Here is a 25,492-nt window from a genome sequence, read left to right as displayed (position 1 = left end):
ATCTTTTGGTTATTGTGAGTAGTGCTGCAGTGAACATTGGTATACAAGTCTCTGTTTGAGTCTCTGTTTTCAAGTCTTTCGGGTATATGCCTAGGAGTGGAATTGCTGGAATTTTAGCTTTTTGAGGAACCACCACAGTTTTCCATAATGGCTGTACCATTTTGCATTCCCACCAGCAATGGATAAGGGTTCCAATTTTCTCATATCCTTGCCAACATTTTTTTTTTTCTTTTAATCTTAGCCATCCTGGTGGGAGTGAAATGGTATCTCGTTGTTTTCATTTGCATCTCTCTGATGGCTAATGATGTTGAACATTTTTTCATGTGTTTGGTGGCCATTTGAATGTCCTCTTTGGTGAAATGTTTATTTAAGCCCTTTGCCCATTTTATGATTGCACTGCCTTTTTGTTTTTAAGTTGTCGAAGTTTTATATATATATATATATATATATATTTAATATTCTTATCAGATATGTGGTTTCCAAAGATATTCTCCCAGTTGGTAGCTTGTCTTTTCACTTTGGTAGTCTTTTGATGACTAAAAGGTTTTAATTTTTATGAGGTCCCATTTATGTATCTTTTGCTGTTTATGCTTTTGTCATTATATATTTCACTGTTAAAAGTCAGGCCTGACAGCATTGCCCCTGCATTTTCTTCTATGAGTTTTATGGTTTTAGTTTTTATGTTTAGGTGTTTAGTGCATTTTGAATTTGTTTGTGTGTATGGTGTGAGGCATGGATCCTGTTTCATTTTTCTGCATGTGGAAATCCAATTTTCCCAATATCATTTATTAAAAATACTCTTTTTTCCCTACTGAATGGACTTAGCACCCTTTTCAAAAATCAGTTGACTAGAGAAAGTCTGGAGCCCATGAGATTTTGAAATTCTGCTTTGCATTTCCCCCCTTTTGACCAGGATTGGTAGCAAGTTCTTAATGTGTATGTGCTCTTACTCTTCCCCCACTGTGGCTGAGGTGAATTTAGCAACACTATAATGTTTTTTAAGAGGTAAGATTTCCATATTTTGGGGCCACAAAGAACTTATTTAACTTCTCACCCATTCAAATATAGGAAGGTAAGAATCTTGTCAGCCTGGAGAATTTCCTCAACCATCTGCCTAGGAACTCTCCTATCCTGGTCCCGCCATCCTTAGACACTCTGAACTGACTAGCTGACTATTTAGCCTAAAGCTCAATCTGCCTATCAGGATAATTTAATAGTAGAATTTCATCTTTATCATCAAGATATGCATTATGCTCATGATCACCAAGTTAAAGACGTAGAAGACAAGGGTTGTGGGTTGTTCTTTTCACTTTTATTCAAATACGATATATATATATATATGGCCTTATATAATAAATCTTCTATTTTCCCAGTCTTATCTCTATTTCATGGCTGGTTAAGTTAGATTTTTAGATGTGCACTTCTATAATCACATCGTGTCTTTACAGTGTTTCTTCTTTAATTTGGAATGAATGTTTCAGATGCATAAGCAAATAACCAGTTTGTCAAACGGGCTATGGATGTCACCTGTCACACAGAGCTTAGTGAGATTAGGACTAGCATTTTTTTCTTTGGGTAAAAAATGTATCTTTATAATATACCATTGGGTAAAATGTAATTATTTTCTCTCCTTCTTTCCCAGATCAGGCACTTGAAAATGAGAGATTTCAGGAATGGCCAATCCAGCTCATTAAAATTCATTGGATTAGATTTCATCAGAAAATTCAAGCAGAGTGTCAGAGAACTGTATTTAGCATTTGCCATCAGAATTAATAAGATGGATAATGACTAAAATATTTTTGATGTGGCTTGAGCTATGATACCCCCATTCATTTAAATAAGTTATAGCTTTGGTTGTTGATTGATAGTTTGGTCTGGAAGGACCTAGTTTAGGTGGCCACCCCTTGTTATCTAAAGCCAGTAGGATGAATATAACCTCCATGGGTCAAATTCAATTTAAAAATCTTAATTCTCATAGCAAAAATTCAGCCAAAGTTAGAGCCCTGAGTAAGTGGGCCTATGAAATCTCAGATTTGGAAGGTATGGGGCCAGGGCTGGGCTGCTCAGGCAAATGTATGCTCAGCATGAACAGTGGCCCAGGCATGTCTTTCTGCAGCTAGCTTCAGGAGTGGTTGCGGCACCCCAAACAGAGCAGGGCAGGCCGACCCGAGCCTCCCCTTTGAGGCTGTCCTCAGCCACAGCTCTGCTTTCTGTGCAATCATTGGGAGTAAAAAGGTGAGTCTTGCTTCTTAGCAGCTGCCCACACTGTCTGTCTCTGGCCCTACTTCCGGTGTCAAGATGGCGATTTGGCTAAGCAGCAACTCAGTGGACTGGAAATAAGGCTAATGTCTTGAGAACTGTTCTTGCCTTCTTGTGATGGCAAAGGCTAGAAAGGTTGTCTGGGATACTGACAAAGAGAGCAGATCTACTTTCTACAAGGAAAAAAGAAAAACCCAACCATTTCACATTCAATTCTTAACATAAAATTCAATCACCTTGAAAAACAATACACTTTGAAAACTTTTGCCAGATTTATAAAACAACCAAAACTTTCAAAATTTTTAAAAATTCCTCTAAAAATGCTGTATAAACAAATCTTATTAGTAACAAATATAAAACATTTTTAAGACACTTGGTGACTTCTTTAGACAGTGTTTCAAAGTGGAATGGATACACAGTGAGATTTTACAATTAAAATGATCTATTTGGTAACAACTCTAGGAAGAGGTCTGTCAACAAAATAATTGTTTTGGAAAGAAGAGTTACAACTTTTTCCAAAATGTCAAAAAGAATAAAGATGTAAACACCACATACTTAAAATGTTAATACAACAATATTATTTCAGTTAAATAAATAAAAGAAAGGGGCACCAACTTTATGGCAATTTTCCAACACAGAAATGTAGCTCAAGGATATTTTAAAATAAATAACAGCTCCAAACAGAAAAGATCATTTGCGACATAAACCAATAATATTGTTAGTAAAGCGCTATGAGAAAATGTAGCTCTACAAACGTCAGCTCAGTTACAAAGGAACAGAAGCGTTATCTGCGTCTTCAGGTCTGAAGTACGCATCATGTGAGGAAAGGCAGCTTGACTAAACATCGGGCTTAGGGCCATCTTTTGTCATTTTTCTTTTTTCTTCCAGCGCGTGTTTAAATATTTTCTTTAGGGTGTTGTAAACTACTGGTCCATTTTCAGAATCGAAATTAACCTGATGACAAAGAAAATCTATTTTCAGGACATTGTAACAAGAATTTTACCCAGTCTCTATTTTGGGAAAAAAGAGATGAGTGGAGAAAAAAAACTAAGACTAATAAATAAAATTATATTTTTTATAAATATACAAAAGACTATAGTAAAACAGCCAACCATGTCAATACCAAACTTACGAATGAAAACTCAAATCTAGTGTCTGTATATTTAGCATAATCACACACACCTAGTCATGAGCGCAAGCGACGACTGAGTGTGAAGTAAGTTTTTAATTCAGCGACTAATTACTCATGATAGAAGAGAAAAGTCTCCCTCATTAAAACAATGCACATCAAGTTTAAGTTCTGCACTCAGAAGAGACCCTTAAGGCCACTCTGGGCAGCAGAGTCACAGCGACCAAGTGGGAAGCTTGGGCTTACCACTTGACAGCTGTGTAGCCTCATGCCAACTAACCTCTCTGGGCCTTAATTTCCTCCTCTGTAAAACAGAGATAATAATACCCACCTGCTCCCCTTAGGATTTTTGAAATCAGGTATGAAAGTCTGATGTATGCTTGGTATATACAAAAAACTCAACAAAAGTTAGCTTCCATTCTCCTTGGTAGGAATGTACCATGTACACATATTTGGATTCTTCCCCAAAGCTCACCATACTCTGGGATTAGAAGTGATGGTGGAAAAGAGAACCAGAGCAATTACCACACCTCTCCCCAACCCCATTCCCCAAGTAATATGTGACCCATTGAGAAACAATCAGGATCGCTTGGTTAGTGCTTCTCTCCTAGAATCTTTTCTTCTCCAATAAATCTTGATAAAGAGAAGGCTGTTATGCCTTTGTCAAGAACTTTGAAGGATCTGAGATTTACCCTACTTCTAAGCTAACAAGTTAGCCTACCACAGTTTCATGGGTGCTGGCAGAAGACACGAGATTCCTGGGTCAGAGACAAATGACTTCATTACTCATGGTGCAGCAGGCAGCACGAGCTTCATGTCCACCTCACATCCCCCCTTGCCCTACAAGTCCAATGGGGGTGACTTGCATCACAGCTGAGGAACCTCAATCTTTTAAAAGGGGGCCGCAAGCAAATCTGCCTGATCTTTGCCCCAAAGGGAAACATTATCTTTATTACATTGAATAGCAAACACATCTGTTCTCTGCCCTGGAGACAGACATTACACAAACATCCTTGAACAGCTAGTCTGGAAAAAAGCTATCAATGCCTCTGCTCACAAGACTATGCAGAAATGTGAGAGATCAACACAGAAATATCTCCTAACATTCCTACAGGCAGATTTAAAACAACTGGTATATCTAATCATTCACTAAGGGCAACAGAGGTTATCAAGAATTCCTACCATTTTCAGTGAAACCAATATTAAGGTTTTTTTCCCCCCCCAGTTAACTCAGAAATTTAATCTTAACTACTGTCTATCCTATTTGTAAAAGCTCATTTTTAATATTAGTAAGTTTCAATTGTTTATTTTCTTAAACACTAAAATACAGCCTCTCAGTCTATGAAAATGTAAATACAAATTTTTTTGGATTATATAACTCGTGTTTCAGGCAGGTCACTTTGGAAACTAAAGAACGGAGAATGGCTCGTGCTGTGAAACAGCAATCTAAAACCAAGGCGCTTGACATAACTAAAATGTCCTGTGTCAGCCTCCATTTTGTCCTAGGCTCCTGATTCTGCTTTTTAGAGTATATGACCCATGACCACACTCTTGACCAAGATAATTTGTTCTGCAACATTCTGAGGTGGCCCACTCAGAATGCTGCAAGAAAGGGAAGGAACCAGCTCCAGAAAGTGAGAAATTGTGGCTAAGGCTGAGCACCCCAGCCAATAGAAATTCTTGGTCAATGAGTCTTAAGAGAGCATGTTGGCTGTCAACCAATCAATGTACGTCATACTCTTCCCAACTCTACAAAGTTCTGCAAAATCATGTATAAAAGATGTTTGCTTTTGCTCCCTCTTCAGAACACAATTTTGAACTTTCATTTTGGCATTTCCTGATTTGCAAATCTTTGAATCTGAATAAAACTCTTCTTTTAATTTACAGAAACTCTGTTTCATTTTTTTCTTTTAATTTTTATTGTGCTTTAAGTGAAAGTTTACAAACTGAGTCAATCTCTCATACAAAAATTTATGTACACCTTGCTCTATATGCCTAATTGCTCTCCCCTTAATGAGACAGCACACTCCTTTCCTCCACTCTATATTTTCGTGGCCATTCGGCCAGCTTCTGACCCCCTCTGCCCTCTCATCTCCCCTCCAGACAGGAAATGCTAACATAGTCTTATGCGTCTACTTGATCCAAGAAGCTTACTCTTCACCAGTATCATTTTCTATCCCATAAATCAAAAAAAAAAAAAACCAAACTCGTTGCTGTTGAGTCGATTCCGACTCATAGCAACCCTATGGGACAGGGTAGAACTGGCCCACAGAATTTCCAAGGAGTGCCTGGTGGATTCGAACCGCCGACGTTTTGGTTAGCAGCCATAGCTCTTAACCACTATACCACCACGGTTTCTCTTTCTATCCTATAGTCCAGTCCGATCCCTGTCTGAAGAGTTGGCTTTGGGAATGGTTCCAGTCTTGGGCTAACAGAAAGTCTGGGAACCATGATCTCCAGGGTCCTTCTAGTGTCAGTCAGATCATTAAGTCTGGTCGTTTCATGAGAATTTTGGGTCTGCATCCCACTGTTCGCTTGCTCCCTCAGGGGTCTCTGCTGTGTTCTCTGTCAGGGGAGTCATTGGTTGTAGCCAGGCACCATCTAGTTCTTCTGGTCTCAGGCTGATGTAGTTGCTGGTTTATGTGGTCCTTTCTGTCTCTTGGGTTCATAATTACCTTGTGTCCTTAGCGTTCTTCGTTCTCCTTTGCTCCAGGTGGGTTGAGACCAATTCATACATCTTAGATGGCCGATTGCTAGCGTTTAAGATCCCAGAAGCCACTCGCCAAAGTGGGATGCAGAATGTTTTCTTAATAGATTTTATTACGCCAGTTGACTTAGCTGTCCCCTGAAACCATGGTCCCCAAACCCCTGCCCTGCTACACTGGCCTTTGAAGCATTCAGTTTATTGAGGAAACTTCTTTACTTTTAGTTTAGTCCGGTTGTGCTGGCCTTGCTTGTATTGTCCTGTCTTTCCCTTCACCTAAAATAATTCTTTTCTACTATCTAATTAATGAAAACCCCTCACCCTCCCTCTCTCCTCTAGTAACCATCGAAGAGTATTTTCTTCTCTGTTTAAACTATTTCTCCAGTTCTTATAATAGTGGTCTTATACAATATTTGTCCTTTTGCAACTGACTAATTTCACTCAGCATAATGCCTTCCAGATTCCTCCATGTTACGAAATGTTTCACAGATTCATCATTGTTTTTTATCGATGCCTAGTATTCCACTGTGTGAATACATCATAATTTATTTATCCATTCATCCACCAATGGGCACCTTGGTTGCTTTCATCTTTTTGCTATTGTAAACAGTGCTGCAATGAACATGGGTGTGCATATATCTGTTCGTGTAAAGGCTCTTATTTCTCTAGGATATATTCCAAGGAGTGGGATTGCTGGATTGTATGGTAATTCTATTTCTAGTTTTTAAGGAAGTGCCAAATCAATTTCCAAAATGGTTGTACCATTTTATATTCCCATCAGCAGTGTATAAGTGTTCCAGTCTCTCCACAACCTCTCCAACATCTATTATTTTGTGTTTTTTGGACTAATGCCAGCCTTGTTGGAATGAGATGGAATCTCATTGTAGTTTTGATTTGCATTTCACTAATGCCTAAAGATTGTGAGCATTTCTTCATATATCTGTTAGCTACCTGAATGTCTTCTTTAGTGAAGTAAGTTCCTGTTCATATCCTTTGCCAACTTTTTAAATTAGGTTATTTGTCTTTATGCAGTTGAGTTTTTGCAGTATCATGTAGATTTTAGAGATCAGGTGCTGATCGGAAATGTCATAGCTAAAAACTTTTTCCCAGTCTGTAGGTAATCCTTTTACTCCTTTGGTGAAGTCTTTGGATGAGCATAGGTGTTTGATTTTTAGGAGCTCCCAGTTATCTAGTTTTTCTTCTGCATTGTTAGTAATGTTGTATATGCTGTTTATGCCATGTATTAGGGCTCCTAGCATTGTCCCTATTTTTCTTCCATGATCTTTATCATTTTAGATTTTATATTTAGGTCTTTGATCCATTTTAAGTTTGTTTTTGTGCATGGAGTAAGGTATGGGTCTTGTTTCAACTTTTTGCAGATGGATATACAGTTATGCCAGCACTATTTATTAGACCATCTTTTCCTCATTTAACTGACTTTGGGCCTTTGTCAAATATCATCTGCTCATAGGTGGATGGATTATGTCTGGATTCTCAATTCTGTTCCATTGGCCTATGTATCTGTTGTACCAGTACCAGGCCGTTTTGACTACTGTGGCAGTATAATAGTTTCTAAAATCAGGTAGAGTGAGGCTTCCTACTTTGTTCTTCTTTTTCAGCAATGCTTTACTTATCCGGGGCCTCTTTCCCTTCCATATGAAGTTGGTGATTTGTTTCTCCATCTCATTTAAAAATGTCGTTGCAGTTTGAATCGGAATTGAATTGTATCTATAGATCGCTTTTGGTAGAACGGACATTTTTACAATGTTAAGTCTTCCTATCCATGAGCAACTTATGTTTTTCCATTTACATAGGTCTCTTTTGGTTTCTTGCAGCAATGTCTTGCAGTTTTCTTTGTACACATCTTTTAGATCTCTGGTAAGATTTATTCCTAGGTATTTTATCTTCTTGGGGGCTACTGTAAATGGTATTCATTTGGTGATTTCCTCCTCGATGTTCTTTTTTTTTTGGTGTAGAGGAATCCAACTGATTTTTATATGTTTATTTTGTATCCTGATCCTGTGCTGAACTCTTCTATTAGTTTCAGCAGTTTTCTTGAGGATTCTTTAGGGTTTTCTGTGTATAAGATCATGTGATCTGCAAGTAGAGATACTTTTACTTCTTCCTTACTAATCTGGATGCCCTTTATTTCTTTATCTTGCCTAATTGCCCTGGCTAGGACTTCCAGCACAATGTTGAATAAGAGTGGTGATAAAGGGCATGCTTGTCTGGTTCCCAATCTCAAGGGAAATGCTTTCAGACTGTCTCCATTTAGGATGATGTTGGCTGTTGGCTTTGTATAAATTCCCTTTATTATGTTGCAGTAGGGGGTCATGCTCTGAAAAAGGCAGGGGGCTGAGAACCTCCCTTTGAATGTCTGTGAGGAAAGCGTGTCCCTGTTCCCAAGAGTGTGCAGGTGGGTGGGTTCTGCAGGTGGACCATGGGCACCCAGTGCTTTTGTTTGTAAGGACTGGGAGGTGCCAATTATCCTTGGACCCCTGTTATGAGTGGCTGGGTGACCTGAGTGGGGCCACCAGTCCTTATGCCTCTTATGTGGGTAGGTGAGAACCCTGTTTAATAGGCAAAGTGGTGTCAAATATCAAACACCCACCTCTTCACCTCACAGCTGAAATGGTTGCAGTCTGCCAGTAAGAGCCTGTTCTCCTGAATCAGGCCCACACAGGTCCATGCAGGGGGGGAAAGGTATTCAAAGTCCACGGACTGTTTATGCCTGGATAGGAGCCTCTTCTGTCCTGAGCTCCCCACCCATTAGTGGAGCTGGCAGATTATCTTTTCCCCCAATTATGAATCTATTCCTACTCCAAGGCTGGGAGGATGGCTCCAGGTGCTCAACATGGCCAGGCCCAGGGAAATCAACAGCCACCGAAGCTGGCTTGGGGGCTGGGGGCGTGGTAAAATATACGCAAGTACTTAGCTTTTGCAGACAGCACCGTTCTTCTCTAGTTCTGGAGGTGTGAGTAGGCTGTGTGGCTGGCTGCTTCTCCCTGAGGCAACTGCAGCCAAACTCTACCACCGACCCACTGCAGCTGCTCCCGTCAATGGTGCATGAGGTATCCTGGCGATTCAGGTCTGGTAACTCCTCTCCGCTTCTGAATCTCTTCTTCCTTCCCTTGCCATTCAGTCCATTTTCTAACTTTGCCTTTGATGCTCAGGGCTCCTAGCTTGTCATAAGCATGATTGTTTCACTTGTTTTTTCAGGTCTTTGTTGTATAAGGGATTGTAGGAAGCATCTGTCTATTCCGCCATCTTGGCCCTGCCTCCGAAACTGTTTCATTTTTAATAGTGCAATAAAATAAATCCAGGAAAGAAACAAGAATCTGAAATAGGGACATCACTTTGGAAGGGGTGGAGAGTAAAGGATATTGGAAAAATAATAAAACTTCAGAACTTGTAAATGAGTATGAATAATAATTGCTATTATCATTAATACTTGCCATAGACGCTGTTATTCAAAAGATGGGTTCTTTCCTGTTATTAACAAAGATGTTTTCATTTCACATATGAGAGTTACCAAACAAATTAGCTGAGGGGATGAGGGGAACTTTTTCTTTTGACATGAACCTGGCTTCTCTCTTTAGCCAGAGCAGATTCCTGCAAGCCAAAAGGATATTCATGAAAAGGAAATATATTTTATTCTTTGCTTAGGATTTGCCAACCAGGACACAGGATCAAATAGTCAATGCTGAATGTTAAATTCTCAATAGATAGCTTCTTGTTTAAACTCAAGGTAGAACTGGCTCAACAAGAAAAGATTCTCTGGCTCCCAACAGGCACATGATTTAAAAATACTTTCTCAACACCCAATTGTTTCCTTCTTCTAAATAAAAGCTCTTTGTTCCAATATTCTCCTTCAACAAACCTACACTTCAGTTTTTCCTAATATCACTGTTGGGAAACAGTGATATGTTTTGCCCCAAACTCTGCAACTACTTTCAATAAATGTCAGTACATTCCATTACAGAAACACGTTATCAATTTTGACTCAGAGCAACCTTCATGTGACAGAGTAGAACTGCCCCACAGGATTTTTTACCCTGTAATTTTTCTTTCTCCCATGGAGCCACTGGCTGAGTTCTAACCACCAATTTTTTGGTTAGCGGCTGAGGGCTTAGCCACTCTGCCACCATAACTAACAGCTTTACTTTACAGGAGGCTGATGGCCTCTGGAATCTAGAAGGGGAAAGGTGGAGCACTACTCACCTTAGTGAAAGCTTTAATGGCATGGGCCAGGAATGCTTCCTCCACATCCACAGGAACCGTCTGAAGACTCACTATGCAATGTAAAATGCAAAGAATCGTCTGGTGCTGTCCCTGTTTTTGCAGAAATCAAAATCAAATGAGTTGTTTGAAAAATGCCTCAGGGAATAAACTTAAAGTAACTGCAGACCCAGAAACCGGTTTCAGACCTAGTACTCATAATCTCAAATACTAAAATATCTACCAAGAGCTCTACAAAAAGTCTATTGTTATGTGTTAATATAATTTGAAAAGCTTGCAGGAGATAATCCATATCAAAGCTGGTTAGTAATTAAGCAGAAATACAAATGAATCTGAAGATCAATGCCATTTTGCAACCAAATATTTTTCTTGTCGTGAATGGAATAGATTTTTTCATTCTGTTGCTTCTGGGTGTAATCATTCAGTTAGGCCATTAGAGGCTGACGTGTCATGGTGACACATGGACACGTCAGTGGGCACTGAGCAAACAGAACTGCGCCAGCCCCATTCCAGGTGCTATGGAGGGAGGTGGGGAAGAAGAAGAGAAACAACCCCAGCCCTCCAGGAGCATGCAGGCACCTAAGAAAGCAGCCTCTATGTCAAGGGGAGAAAACCGTTAAGAATGAGTACACTGACTTGACTCCAAGGGGGCTGGTTCACCTTAGAGAAACAAAGGAGAAATTCCATCACCTTGAGCAGTACATAGCAAAGGCCTCAGGAAAAAAATTCACACCCTTTGACCCAGTAATTTCATCTCCGGAAATCTACTTTAAGGGCATAATCTGAAATACAGAAAAACCTGAGTGCACAAATTATCATTACAATGACACCTACAAAAGTATATGCCCCCTGCATGGGGGATGGGGAGGAGATGTAGAGTGAATTCTGTTAAAGTGGATAGCATGATGGGAACGGAAGTGCACCAGCTTTGTGCCAGAGCAACTGGGTTTGAACCTAGCTCTGACACATGCTGTGCACCTGGGCAAGGCTCTCGCCTTCCCTTTCAGTAAATTAGGATAACACCCGCTAGCAAGGGCTTTGCCCACAGTCACACAACAAAGGTTAATTTCCTCCCTAGTCACTTGCCCGTTTTATCTCTGTAATTTAATTGCTAAGAACATGGGCTAAGAAAAGGACTCAAGATACAGGAAAAGTTTTCTGCTTAAAGACGTGTATTGCGTCACTGTGTGTGTGTGTTGGAGGGGCTGAGATTTTCAGTAAGCATTGGAGACAATGAGGCCATGCTGACACTGAAGCGCAGCACAATAAGTAGCTCAAGGCTAATTATCGGGTAACACTTTTCTCAAATAAAAAGCCAATTTTTAACTGAAAATATTACCACATAAAAACACAAAAATTTGGTATCCTTCCCTCAAGGCAACCACCATTACCAGTTTCTTATTTTTCCTTCTAGAGATATTTTATAAATATACAAATTGTATACACATATGTATACATGTGTACATATACACACATAACCCTTTTTAAAAAATACAAAAAAGTGCATATTCTAACCTATCTCATAGCTTTCCATATTTATATGCTCATAGTAAATGAGTAGAAACAGATATGGAAAGTGAAAAAATAGTTAATTATGGCATATCCCCATACTGGAGGCATTACACACCCATTAAAGTTAATATTCATGAAAAGCTCATACTATACATGGAAAAATATCTTATAATTTTAAGCAAAAATGAAGTATAAAATTGCATTTTAAAGTGATTTTTACTATCGGTTAAAATATGCAATAATAAGGTTGAAAGATGTAAAAATGTTTAAAATGGTTCTCCTAGGTGACAGGATTATAGATATTTCCCCCTTTTCCGTATTTTCTAAGTGTCTATACTGAGTATGCATTTCTTCATTTTTCTTGGGAAAACTATTAGACTTAATTGGATATGGGGTCCTGTATGAATCCCCTTTTTATAATGGATCTTTTTCAGTGTGTGCAACTTACATCAAGGGCCTCAGTTAAATTCATTAACTAGTACAACAACTACTTTACCTTCTCTAATAAAAACAACGCTTCGGCGGCATCTGCGTGCCTGTCAACCAGCATGTCCACGTCCTCTTTGGTGATTACAGGCTCCTTCAGTTGTTCTACCCAAGACCACATTAAACTGCATAGGATGAAGGGATCCCGTTCGCCACATATTTTTTCCCAAGCTCCATCTCGGGAATTTAGTTCTTTCTAAAAAGTAAAGACAATAACAAAAGAAAGGAAAAAAGAATGGCCGATCTTTAGTCTGTTAGAACAGAAAGGCTCAGGCTCTGGAGACATGGACTTGGGGTCCCATCCTAGCTCAGCACTGCCAAGTGGTGCATTTGAGTACAGATACTGATTTCCCTTAGCCTCAGTTTCCCTTCCTTGAGTTCCTCCGCCTGCCTCACAAGGTCTGTTAAAGCTCCTAGGACAGAGAAGCTGCTTAATGTAAGTTCTCTGCTTTGTTCAGAAAACATAGAAACCATTCAGGTAAAACAATTCTACATTTTTAGGCTCCTGGAGAACAAAACAGAAATATTTATTGCATGAAGTAGAATGGTAGACGACAAAGTGTAAATAAGAGAACATTTGTAAGTTTCGGATCTAAGGAAAAACTTGACTGAAATCTCTAACTGTACAAAATGCTTTGCTTGAAAGTTGGTAAATGTGGTATATATATTTCTTTCAAATTTCTTTTTAGAATCCTGTGTAGAATTTAATAAATAACAAGCCCCTGCACCCTGAAATTTGACAGGGTGAAAATAAACTAGGAAGTCTTGTCAGTACTCCAAATGCTTGGAGGCAATTTAAGAGTGTGATTTTAAAAATTTAATCTCACAGAGAGCAAAGTGGAAGTGAGATAAGAATTTCAATTAATCTCTGACAGGGTTCAGATTTATGTTCAGCAAATAAAATATTTTTTTGTGAAAATAAGGAGCATAACAACTGCTCCCCTTACAGAGAGAAGTATTGAGGCTCAGTGAAAATTAAATAACTTGCCTAGGAACCCTGAGCTAGTAAACGGCAAAAGAGGTCTTCACAGCCAGTTCTGCCTTACTCAAAAGTCTGTGCTCTTCTGCTATCACAATGATCCTCCAGGACTGGATTTCTCTTTTCACCTCATAAATCAGCCAATACTTTTAGTAGTTTGTAGTCCTGCATATCCCATAGATCATGAATATAGTAGTGTACCTTTTTACTCAATTTTATGTAACTAACAAGAAGACCAGCTATGAAAAAATGACACCTTTCAAAGGCCCTCATAGTACAATGACTTTGCATTATGTTTTCTGAAATCTTTTTTTTCCAGTGAAGGTAGGAAAAGCATCATGGGATAATGGGAAGTATTAAACAGACATGAAGTTTCGTACCCTGGCTCTGCCACAGAGGAACCATGTGACCTCGGGCAATGACACCTAACCTTTGTGAACTTTACTTTCCTTGTCTGTACTACTTACTACATAAGGTGACTGTAAAGATTAAAAAAGAAAGCTGCATACTCTTTAAACCTCAAACCAAGACTTTCCCTGGACATCTGCTTTGAACCAAACAATAGTTTAGCTTAATTAGTAAAGTATGCCTGCCCTAGCATCGTGTTTTTTCAAAGATTTATCTGTGTGGCAACAAACTGACAATAGCATCTCGAAGAGTTAGATGGGAAGCTTAGGGGCAGCGAGTTTATATTAATGGTGGTGGAATAATGTGGAAAAGAACAGTGAGAACAGTTGTACAACTTGAAGAATGCAAACAATGTCACTGAATTATACACGTAGACTTTGTTGAAATGGTGTATCCTCTGCTGTACACATTTTCACCAACAAAAAAAAAAAGAATCTGCAGATAATAACATCTGCCTCACAGGCTTATCGTGAGAATCACATGAAATAATATACGTGAAAGGGCCTCAATGCAGGTACAGAAGGCATAATACTATTCAAATAATGTACATTTTACTGTTTTCTGGAATTCAACTTATTTTTATTACCGAAAGGTCTTAAAATAAAACCTAGAGGGAAAAGAAAAAAAAAAAAAAAAAAGGCAAGGCAAAACAATGCAAATGAGAGGCCTGTGATCACCTCTAGGAAATTTCTTTTCAGTATATTACATGTTGAAATAGTCTAGTCCAAAGCAAACGCTGAAATATTTAGTCCATGTAAAACTCACACAGAGCATACGACCTGAGGGGGCATGCAGTGTGCTGCTGATCCCCGAATGGCGGTGCAAGAGTTTGCACCTAGAGCAGATACAGACTAATACTACTGAACTCTCGACACACAGGAAGTGCTCAGAAAATGCTCACTAAATAAATGGAAGAGTTCATCAGTTTGGAAAGACATGAGGAGTAAATAAAGAAAATAATTCGTTTCGAAAGAAAACAATACGATTAGCTATCTGTTAAGCAAAAGAACGCAATTCTGATGAATTACACTCTTATCAAAAATTTTCTCCTCTCATCATACAGTTATAAGTTAGTGTGCTTCTGTGGGGCTACAGACTTCATTTCCAAGCCCAGCATTTGAAACAATACTAGCCTTCTTAGAAATGTTATAAGCCTTGTTTATATTATTGGTCTAATGCAGATCATAGGCTAACAAGTCAAAATTTCACTGAGTTAGGACTTCCAAAGTCAGACCCTTATTAGGGCATTTTCCCTATTTCTGATAAGTAAGTGGCACAGTAGTTAAGGGCTCAGCTGCTAACCAAAAGGTCAGCAGTCTAAATCTACCAGCCATTCCTTGGAAACCCTATGGGGCAGCTCTACTTTGACCTATAGGGTCTCCATGAGTCGAAATCGACTCGAGGGCAAAGGGTTAAGTTCATAGGCCTGTCTTTTTCTTGAGACCAGGTGCTCATTCAGGGCAAAAAGAATACAGGTGATTTAAGAGCATCTTTTCCGTAAAAGTACAACATGATGCACACTGAAAATACAACACAAATGGTTAAAATTTAAATTTTGCATTCTAAGTAAAAGCTGAGAATGGATGCCAAAGACCTCATGTCAGTCCTGCTGTGGCAGTGGAGACAGTGGCCCATGTTCCCAGGGTGGACAGTGCAGACCTTGTCCTCCAAGGATTTGGGATTTTACATTTTGGTTGATCTGGGGGTGCACTAAAGGACAGGTGCAGCACTGGCTGAGGTTTGGCCTTCTCAGCAGCAGCAACTTAAAGGGCTAATACACCTTTTCTCCCCGTACCACCCCCCGCCACTGCCTTTTTGTCAGGTCACTGGCTGACTGCAGAAGTTAACAGAACAGAAACTCTAATTGTGTGACCCCACACAATTGAAAAATTTACTTTGCAAAAATAGTTTGGAAATGTCACTGAACAGATGACTGCATCTTTCCTCAAGTAACAATGCTAACCCCTAAAGAGTGCAAGAATCACATTCTCAGAGCTACCACACTGTAATATTCAGAATATCCAGTTCTCAACAAAAATTACAAAACATACAAAGTAAAGGGAAAGTATACCCCATTCTCAGGAAAAAAAAAAAGAATTGGAAAGAAACCATCTCTGAGGAAGCCCAGACATTGGAATTACTAGTAAAAGATGTTAAAGCAAATGTCTTAAATATGCCCAATGAGCCAAATGAAACCATGGAAAAGAACTAATGGAAATCAGTAAAATGATGTATGAAAAAACAAAGAATGTTAATACAGAGACAGAAATTATAAAAAGCAACTAAGCAGAAATTTTGGTCCTCAAAAGTACAATAGCAGAATAGACCAGGCAGGAAAGGATGGGTGAATTTTAAAAATAAGACAACTAAAAATTATTCAGTTTGAGGAGAAAGGAAAAAAAAAAAAAAAAACTGAACAGAGCTTGAAGGATCTATGGGACACTGTCAAGTATACTAACACAGACATCATGACATCATGGGAGTCCCAGAAGGAGAAGGGAGAAATGGGCAGAAAAAATAATTGATGAAATAATGGCCAAAAGCTACAATCTGATGAAAGACATCAATTTACTCATTCAAAAGCTCAATGAACTCCAAGTAGAAAAAACTCAAAGCAACCCACATCAAGACATTATAGGTCAATTGTCAAAACCTAAGAACAAAGAGAATTTTGAAAGCAGCAAAAGAGAAGTGACTCCTCATGTACAAGTGATCTTCAAGATTATTAACTAGTTCCTCATCACAAACTATGAAGGCCAGAGGGAAGTGGGATGACATATTTAAAGTTCTGAATGGAAAAAACTGTCAACCAAGAATTCTATATCTGCAAAACTATCCTTCAAGAATGAAGGAAAAATTAAGACATTTCTAGATAAACAAAAGCTAGACAGATGGAGTTCAGAGCCAGAAGATCACCTCACAAGAAATGCTAAAGGAAATCCTTCTGGGTAAAAGTTACTAGATAGTAACTTGAAGCCATTAAGAAGAAATAAAAAACTCTGGTAAAGGTAACTACATAGGTAAACATAAAAGCTGGTATTATTGTAATTTTGCTTTGTAACTTCTCTTTACTTCCTATAGGATTTAAAAGGCAAATGCATAAAATAATTATAAATCTGCGCACATGGGCATACAATGTATAAAGACATAATAATGACGATAACAACATAAAGGGGGAGGGATGGAGAGGCATGGGGCAGAGTGTTTTTATACCATTTTAACTGAGTTGTTATTATTTAACCGAGGTTGTCGTAAGTTTGAGATGTTAATTATACTCCTAAAGGTAACCTTTTCTGTACATGTTTTAGTTATTTTCTTAAAATTCAACTTAATACATAAAAGGCACTAATGGACAAATCAAAGAATAAAAAATACATAAAACATACAGAAAACAAATAGCTAAATGGTGGAAGTAAATCCTTCCTTGTTGTTGTTGGTAGGTGCTGTCCAGTCAGTTCCAACTCTACGCGATACTATGTACAACAGAGCGGAACACTGCCTGGTCCTGTGCCATCCTCACAATCATTGTTATGCTTAAGCCCACTGTTGCAGCCACTGTGTCAATCCATCTCATTGAGGGTCTTCCTCTTTTCCTCTGACCCTCTACTTTACCAACCATGATGTCCTTCTCCAGGGACTAATCCCTCCTTAGAACACATCCAAAGTAAGTGAGACATAGTTTCACCATCTTTGCTTCTAAAGAGCATTCTGGTTGTACTTCTTCCAAGACAGATTAATTCTTTCTTCCGGCAGACCATGGTATCTTCAGTATTCTTTGCCAATACCACAATTCAAAGGCATCAATTCTTCTTTGGTCTTCCTTATTCATTGTCCAGCTTTTGCATGCATATAAGGCAATTTAAAACAGCATGGCTTGGGTCATACATACCTTAGTCTTCAAGGTATGCATCTTTGCTTTTCAACACCTTAAAAAAGAGGTTTTTTTGCAGATTTGCCCAATGCAGTGCATCTTTTGATCCATGCTGATTGTGGAGCCAAGTAAAATGAAATCCTTGACAACTTCAATCTTTTCTCCATTTATCATGATGTTGCTTATTGGTCCAGTTGGTGAACCTAAGATCAGCAGGTCAGACAGCAGGCCTCTGGCTCACAGGTGTGGAAGCCGATGAATCTCAAGATTGGCAGGTAAGATGGTAGGCCGCTGGCTCACAGGTGGTGGAGCTGAAGGATCCCAAGATCGGCAGGTAAGCTTGTAGCTCAAGTCCCAATAACTGGAGGTCAGATAAGAATCCAGATCGAGCAAACCAGCAAGCTTTGCCGGGAAGTCTACATATATTGGATGGACGCAGGCCATCCCCAAGGAAACTCCCTTCAACAGACTGGCTGCTTATAGATCTCATCATGGATGTAATTACATTCTATCAGATTTCATTATGGAAGTGATTACATCGTTGGGTAGCTGCCAAACTGCATCACAACTGCCAAACCACTGAGAATCATGGCCCAGCCAAGCTGACACACAATTGTCACCATCACAGTGACTAAGGGCCATAGTCTCGGGGGTTCCTCCAGTCTCTATCAGATCAATAAGTCTGGTCTTTTTTATGAATTTGGATTTTGTTCTACATTTCTCCTGTTCTTTCCGGGACCCTCTATTGTGATCCTGGTCAGAGCAGTCAGTGGTGGCAGCCAGGAACCATCTAGTTCTTCTGGTGTCAGGGTAGTGGAGGCTGTGGCTCTTGTGGGCTGTTAATCCTTTCAACTATTGGCTTCATTTAATCTTTGGTTTTCTTTACTCTCCTTTGCTCCAGATGGAAAAGACAAATAGTTGTATCATAGATGGCCACGCGCAAGCTTTTAAGACCCCAGATCACCAAAGTAGGATGTAGAACATTGACTTTATGTGCTGTGTTATGCCAACTGACCAAGATGTCCCCCAAGACTATGGTCCCCAGTCCTCAAGCCCAGTAACTGAATGCCCTGAAGTGTTTGGTTACATCTAAGAGGTTTCCCTAACTGTGCTCCCTATTGTATATATAAATATACATGCAACATATACAAATATGTATGTAGAAACATCCATAACTTAGTCTATATATGCACATGGGTGTGCTGCCATACCTATTCAGCTTACATATCTACCATGTATCCACTTATAAATTATTGTTTGTTATTACTGTTGTTACAGGGTTGTAGATGTTGTAGTATTTAGTGTAGCTGGCTTTTATTCTTGTGAATCTCTCAGTGTCTTTCTTTGCCTTGGTCACGTTGTACTGACTTTCACCTTCACCAAAAGTTAACATGTGTTTATTGTCCAGTTGGTGGTTTTCCCTCCCTCCCTCTTCCTTTTCTGGTAACCATTAAATAACATTACTTTCTGCATGCAAACCTATTTTAACTTTTTATAATAGTGGTCTCATACAATACTTGTCCTTTTGTGCTTGACTTATTTCACTCAGCATAATGTCCTGCATGTTCATCCATGTTGTGAGATGTTCTGTGGACTCATTAGTCTTTATTGTTGCATAGTAAATGCAACATTAAAAATTTTTTTTAAATCAATTTTGTGTGTATGTACCACAGTTTTTGAAAATCTATTCATCCATTGATAAGCATTTAGGTTGTTTCCATCTTTTTGTTATTGTGAATAATGCTGCACTGAACATTAGGTGTGCATATGTCTATTTTTGTCACAGCTCTTATTTCTGTAGGATGCATACCTAGGGGTAGGGTTGAAGGATCATATGGCATTCCTATTTCTAGCTTTTTAAGGAAGGGCCATACTATTTTCCACAGAGGTTGTACCATTTTACATTCCCACCAGCAATGTATAAGAGTTTCAGGCTCCCCACAACCTTGCCAGCATTTGCTGTTTTCTGATTGTTGGATCAGCACCATTCTTGCTGGGGTGAGCTGGTATCTCATTGTAGTTTTGATTTGCATTTCTCTAATGAGTAATAATCACGAGCATCTCTTCATTTGTTTGTTAGCTGCCTGAATGTTTCTTTTGGAGAAGAGTGTGTTCATGTCCTTTGCCCATTTTTAAAATGGATTGTCTTTTTTTGTTGAGGTACTGGAGTTTTTTATAGATTTTATAGATTAGATCTTTGTCAGATATGTAGTAGCCAACAATTTTCTCCCAGTCCGTAGGTTCTATTTTTATACTTTTGGAGAAGTCTTTTGATGAGCATAAGTGTTTGATTTTTAAGAGGTCCCAGTTATCTAGTTTATCTTCCACTATTTGTGTATTTTTACATACGTTTGGTATTCTGTTTCTACCATATATTAGGGCCCCTAGTGTTGACCGTATTTTTTCCTCCACGATCTGTATAGTTTTAGGTTTTACATTTAGATCTTTGATCCAATTTGAGTTAATGTTGAAAACAACATTAATCTCCTTGTACATCTCCATCAGAGCTCTTTGGTGACCAGGTATGTTGTCAATGAGCAGAAATATTTTGAAAGGAATCTTTTTTTCTGAGCAGTAAGTCTCAACAGTGGGCTTAAAATATTCAGTAAACCATGTTGTAAAGAGATGTGCTGTCCTCCAGACTTTGTTGTTCCATTTATACAGCACAGGCAGAGTAGATCTGGCATAAGTCTTAAGGGCCCTAGGATTTTCAAAATGGTAACTGAGCACTGGTTTTAACTTAAAGTCACCAGCTGCACTAGCCCCTGACAAGAGGGCCAGCCTGTCCTTGAAGCTTTGGATCCAGGCACTGACTTCTCCTCTCCAGCTCTGGAAGTCCCAGATGGCATCTCCTCCAATATAAAGCTGTTTCATCTACACTGAAAACCTGTGGTTCAGTGCGGCCGCGTTCACCAACCAGCTCAGTCTCCCGGATAACTCGCTGCAGCTTCTGCGTCACTACTTGCTGTTTCCCCTTGCACTTTTATGTTCTAGAGATGGCTTCCTCCCTTAAACCTCAGGAACCAACCTCTGCTGGCTGCAGACTTTTCTTCTGCAGCTTCCTCGCCTCTCTCGGTCTTCACGGAATTGAAGAGAGTTAGGGCCTTGCTCTGGATTAGGCTTTGACTTAAGGGAATGTTGTGGCTGGTTTGATCTTCTGTCCAGACCACTAAAACTTTCTCCGTATCAGCATAGGGCTGTTTTGCTTTCTTGTCATTTGTGTATTCATTAGAGCAGCATATTTAATTTCCTTCAGAAACTTTTCCTTTGCCTTCACAACTTGGCTGTTTGGTGCAAGAGGCCTAGCTTTCAGCCTTTCTCGGCTTTTGACATGCCTTTCTCACTAAGCTTAATCACTTCTAGGTTTTGATTTAAAGTGAGAGATGTGTGAGTCTTCCTTTCACTTGAACACTTAGAGGCCACTGTAAGGTTATTAAGTGGCCTAATTTCAATATTGTTGTGTTTCAGAGAATAAGGAGCCCTGAGGAGAGGGAGAGAGACAGAGGTACAGCAAGTCTTGTGGAGCAGTCAGAACACACACATTTATTACGTTTGTTGTCTTAGATGGGCACAGTTGTGGCACCCCAAAACAATTAGAATAGTAACATCAAAGATAACTGATCACAGATCACCGTAACAGATATAATAATAATGAAAAGTTTGAAATGTTGTGAGAATCATCAAAATGTGAGAGAGATATGAAGCGAGCACACGCTATTGGAAAAATGGTGCTGAAAGACTTGCTCGACACACGGTTGCCACAAACCTTCAATTTGTAAGAAATGCAATATCTGGGCATCACAATAAAGTGAAGCACAATGAAATGAGATATGCCTGTACTAGTCTGTCTTGATTACTGTGGTTGTATAGTAGGTTCTGAGATAGGGGAGTGTGACGCCTCCTACTTTGTTCTTCTTCTTCAATAGTAACTTATCTGGTGCGTCTTTCCTTTCAATGAAAAGTTTTTCCATCTCACTACAGAATGCTGTTGGAATTTCAGTTGAGACTGAATTGTATTTGTAGATTGCTTTCAGTAGTATTGACATTTTCACAATGCTAAGTCTTCCTATCCAGGTGCATGGTATGTTTTTCCATTTCTGTAGGTCTCTTTAGATTTCCTGCAGTAGTATTTTGCAGTTACCTTTTATAAGTCTTTTATATCCCTCATTAGACTTAGTCCTAAGTATTTTATCTTTTGGGGGACTACTGTAAATGGTATTGCTTTCCTAATTTCCCTCTCGGAGTTCTCTTTGTTAATGTAGATGAATCCAACTGATTTTTTTATGTTGATCTTGTACTCTGCCACTTTGCTGATTTTTCTTTTCTTTTTTTCTATTAGTTTCAGTAGTTTTCCTGTGGAATCTCTGGGATTTTCTATGTATAGGATCATATCTGTGAATAGGGATAGTTTTACTTCATCTTTGCCAAAATGGATACCCTCTATTTCCCTTTCTTGCTTCATTGCTCTAGCTAAGACTCCCAGTACAACACTGAATAAGAGTAGTGATAAGGGCATCCTTGCTGGTTCCCATTCTCAAAGGGAATACTTTCAGTTTCTCTCCACTGAGAATAATGTTGGCTGTTGGTTTTGTATATGCCCTTAATTATGTTGCAGAATTTCCCTTCTATTCGTATTTTGCTGAGAGCTTTTATCAGGAATGGGTGTTAGGGTTTATCAAGTGCTTTTTCTGTTTCGATTGAGATGATCATCTGATTCTTTTCCTTCGTTTTATTTATGTAGTGGATTACGTTGAATGATTTTCTAATGTTGAACCATCATTGCATTCCTGGTATGAATCCCACTTGGCCATAATGTATTATTTTTATGATATGTTGTTGAATTCTATTGCCTAGAATTTTGTTGAGAATTTTTGTGTCTATATTCATGACAGACATTGGTCTATAATTTTCTTTTTTAGTGGTGTCTTTGCCTGGAGTTATGCTGGCTTCATAGAATGAATTCAGAAGCATTCCTTCCTTTCATATGCTCTGGAATAGTTTGAGTAATAATATTAGTGTCAACTCTTCTCTGAATGTTTGGTAGAACTCTCCAGTAAAGCTGTCCAGGTCAAGGCTTTTTTAAAATTACCTCTTCATTTCCTTCTTTTGTTATTGGTCTGCTCAGTTTTTCCCGCCTCAGTTTGTATTTCCAGAAATTTGTCCATTTTTTCTAGGTTTTCAAACTTGTTGGAGTATAATTTTTCATAATATTCTGTTATGATTCTTTTTATTTCAGTTGGTTCTGTTGTAACATCATGCAACTCATTTCTTATTTGGGTTATTTGAATCTTTTCCTTCTTTTCTTCTCTCAGTTTGGCCAGTGGTTTGTTGATTTTATTGATCCTTTCAAAGAACCAATTTTTAGCCTTGTTGATTCTTTTAACTACTTTTCTGTTTCATTTATTTCTGCTATCATCTTTATTATTTCCTTTTTTCTGATGGTTGTGGGCTTCCTTTGGTGCTCTTTTTCTACTTGTTCAAGTTGTAGGGTTAAGAGATACTGATTTTGGCCCTTTCTTCTTTTTTGATGTGTGTGTTTATTACCACAAACTGAACTCTGAGCACTGCTTCTGCTGTGTTCCAAAGGTTTTGGTATGTTGTATTTTAGTTTTTGATTGCTTCTAGGAATTTTTTTAATTTAATTTCTTCAATTACCCTGTGGTTTTTAAGCAAGGTGCTATTCAATTTCCATATATTAGACTCTTTCCCTTGTGCTTCTTGTTAGTGATTTCTAATTTTCCAGCACTGTGATCAGAGAACATGCTTTGTATTATTCCAATATTTTTTAATTTCTTGAGGCTTGCATTGTGGCCTAAAACATGGTCTGTTCTGGAGAATGAGCCATGTGTGCTGGTGGAGAATGTGTACGGTGCTGCTCTTGGGTGGAGTGTTCCATATACACCTATGAGGTCAAGTTGGTTGATTGAGTTGTTTAGGTCTTCTGTATCTCTGTTGAGTTTTTTTCTAGTTGTTCTGTCTCCTACTATTACTTTTCAATACTCTTAGAGTTTGTTTTATGTATTTTGGAGCTCTGTTGTTGAGTGCATGAATACTTACTGCGGTTATGTCCTCTTAGGGGATTGATCCATTAATTCATTATGTAGTGCCCTTTTCTCTACACTGGACTTTGCCTTAAAGTCTATTTTATTGGAGATTAATATTGCCACTCCTGTTCTTTTTCAGTTACTGTTTGCTTGATATATATTTTTTCCATCCTTTGATTTTTACCTTATTTTTTATCTTTGTGTCTAAGGTGTGTCTCTTGCAGACAACATATTGACGGGTTATGTCTTTTTTTAAAAAAATCCATTCTGCCACTCTCTTCCTAAATTTAAAACAGTCTGTTATATGTGGATATTGCTTTGACTTCCCTTCCATATGGAAGTTCTGTAACTACACCATTTATTGTACCTTTTTATTCTGAAGTTGTCATTTAATGATTGACATTCCATTTTCAGCTTGTAGCTTTACTTTATTTTTTAGAATTTTTTTTATCTGTGTTGGTATCTGGGTGATGCTGTCATGTGTTTTAATCTCAGGTTTTTGTCTGATGTTGTTGGTTCTCTGTCTGAAGGACTGCCTTTAACATTTCTTGTAAGTTTGGTCTGATGTTGCTGGTTCTGTGTCCAAAGGACTCCCTTTAGTATTTCTTGTAAGGTTGGTCTGGTTTTTACAAATTCTGTTAATTTCTGTTTATTTAGGAATGTCCTAGTTTTGCCATTGTACTTGAGATAAAATTTTATTAGATATATAATTCTTGGTTGCAAAATTTTTCCTTTCAGGGTTTTATATATGTCATCCCATTGATTTCTTGCTTTGCCCAAAAAATTGGAGCTTAGTCTTATTGGTTCCCTTTTGTAGGTGACAGTTTGTTTTTCCTGACTTACTGTCAGGATTCTTTGTCTTTGGTTCTGGAAAGTTTGATAATGATCACGTCTTGGTGACTATCTTTGGGAATTTATCTTGTATGGGGTTCGCTGAGCTTCTTGGATGGACAGCTTCTCATCTTTCATATTAGGGAAGTTTCTGCCAGCAAATCTTCAAAAATTCTGTGCTTTATTTTGTCTCCCCGTTCTGGAATTTTGATCATGCGTAAATTATTCCTCTTGATGGTGTCCCACGTAACTCTTAGGTTTCTTTTTTTTTGATTGTTCCTCAAACAAATTGATGTCAAGAGATTTGTTCTCTATTTTGCTGATTCTGTCTTCCATTGATTCGATTCTACTCCTATGTCCTTCCACTGAGTTGTTGATTTCTGAAATTTTATTGTTACTCTTCTGGATTTCTAGTTGTTGTTTTTGTGTGGTTTCCAATGTCTATTTTGTCATTGTATTGATTTCCTGAATTCTTTGAGAATTTTGCTTGTGTTTTCCTTGATTTTGTATGTGTTTTCCTTGATCTCTTTTTTGATCTCTTGGAGGATCCTATATATAAGTCTTTTGAATTCCTTATCAGTTATTGCTATTACCATTTCTTCCTTAGGAAGGTTTCCTGACCCTTTATTTTGGTCACTTGCTTGAGGCATCTTGTCCTGCTTCTTTATGTGATTTAATATTGTCTGTTGTCTCTGAGACATTAAGGTGTTATTATATTTATTGACTGACTGTATGTTTGTTTGCTGCTCCCTATTTTTTGCTTTATTTTGGTATACCTGGGTGGGCGGGGAGGGCATGCTACACTGGTTGTTAGTCTGGTAGCACTGGAGGGCTCACTACCTGGCTCCAGGTGAGTGGGGCAGCAGCTGGCAGTGTGGGCTTAAGTTTGTGTTCACTAGTTGTGTAGAGTGGCTGTGGACAGGCTGGGCAGGCATTGGTTGCCGTCTGCTTGTAAGTCCAGTGGCGTGGGAGCAGGTGATGGCACTTGCTGTGGGGACAGGGCAACAGGTGTGGTAGGTGAGTAGGTGTG

General features: G+C 38.7%; 1 protein-coding gene across 8 annotated transcripts in view; it reads right to left on the bottom strand.

Annotated features, from left to right (window-relative positions):
* Window positions 1-517: 517 nt before the first annotated feature.
* The window catches only part of PTPDC1 (protein tyrosine phosphatase domain containing 1), a 109,549-nt gene continuing 84,574 nt past the window's right edge, over window positions 518-25,492 (bottom strand). For 4 of the 8 annotated variants that reach the window (XM_049895817.1, XM_049895816.1, XM_049895819.1 and 1 more), the window contains 3 exons: window positions 12,340-12,525; window positions 10,314-10,424; window positions 519-3,213 (listed from right to left, as the gene is read on the bottom strand). In XM_049895817.1, coding sequence (XP_049751774.1) covers window positions 3,097-3,213; window positions 10,314-10,424; window positions 12,340-12,525 — 414 coding nt within the window. In that variant the 3' untranslated portion in view covers window positions 519-3,096. Of the gene's footprint in view, window positions 3,214-10,313; window positions 11,114-12,339; window positions 12,526-25,492 lie in introns of those variants that run through there. The other 4 variants (XM_049895815.1, XR_007518657.1, XM_049895821.1 and 1 more) reach the window with 4 other exon arrangements.

This window comes from Elephas maximus, chromosome 9 (assembly GCF_024166365.1).
Source record: "Elephas maximus indicus isolate mEleMax1 chromosome 9, mEleMax1 primary haplotype, whole genome shotgun sequence".
Classification (NCBI taxonomy): domain Eukaryota; kingdom Metazoa; phylum Chordata; class Mammalia; order Proboscidea; family Elephantidae; genus Elephas; species Elephas maximus.
Note: the sequence above shows the minus strand (reverse complement) of the source record. Positions and strands in the feature narration are given on the sequence as shown.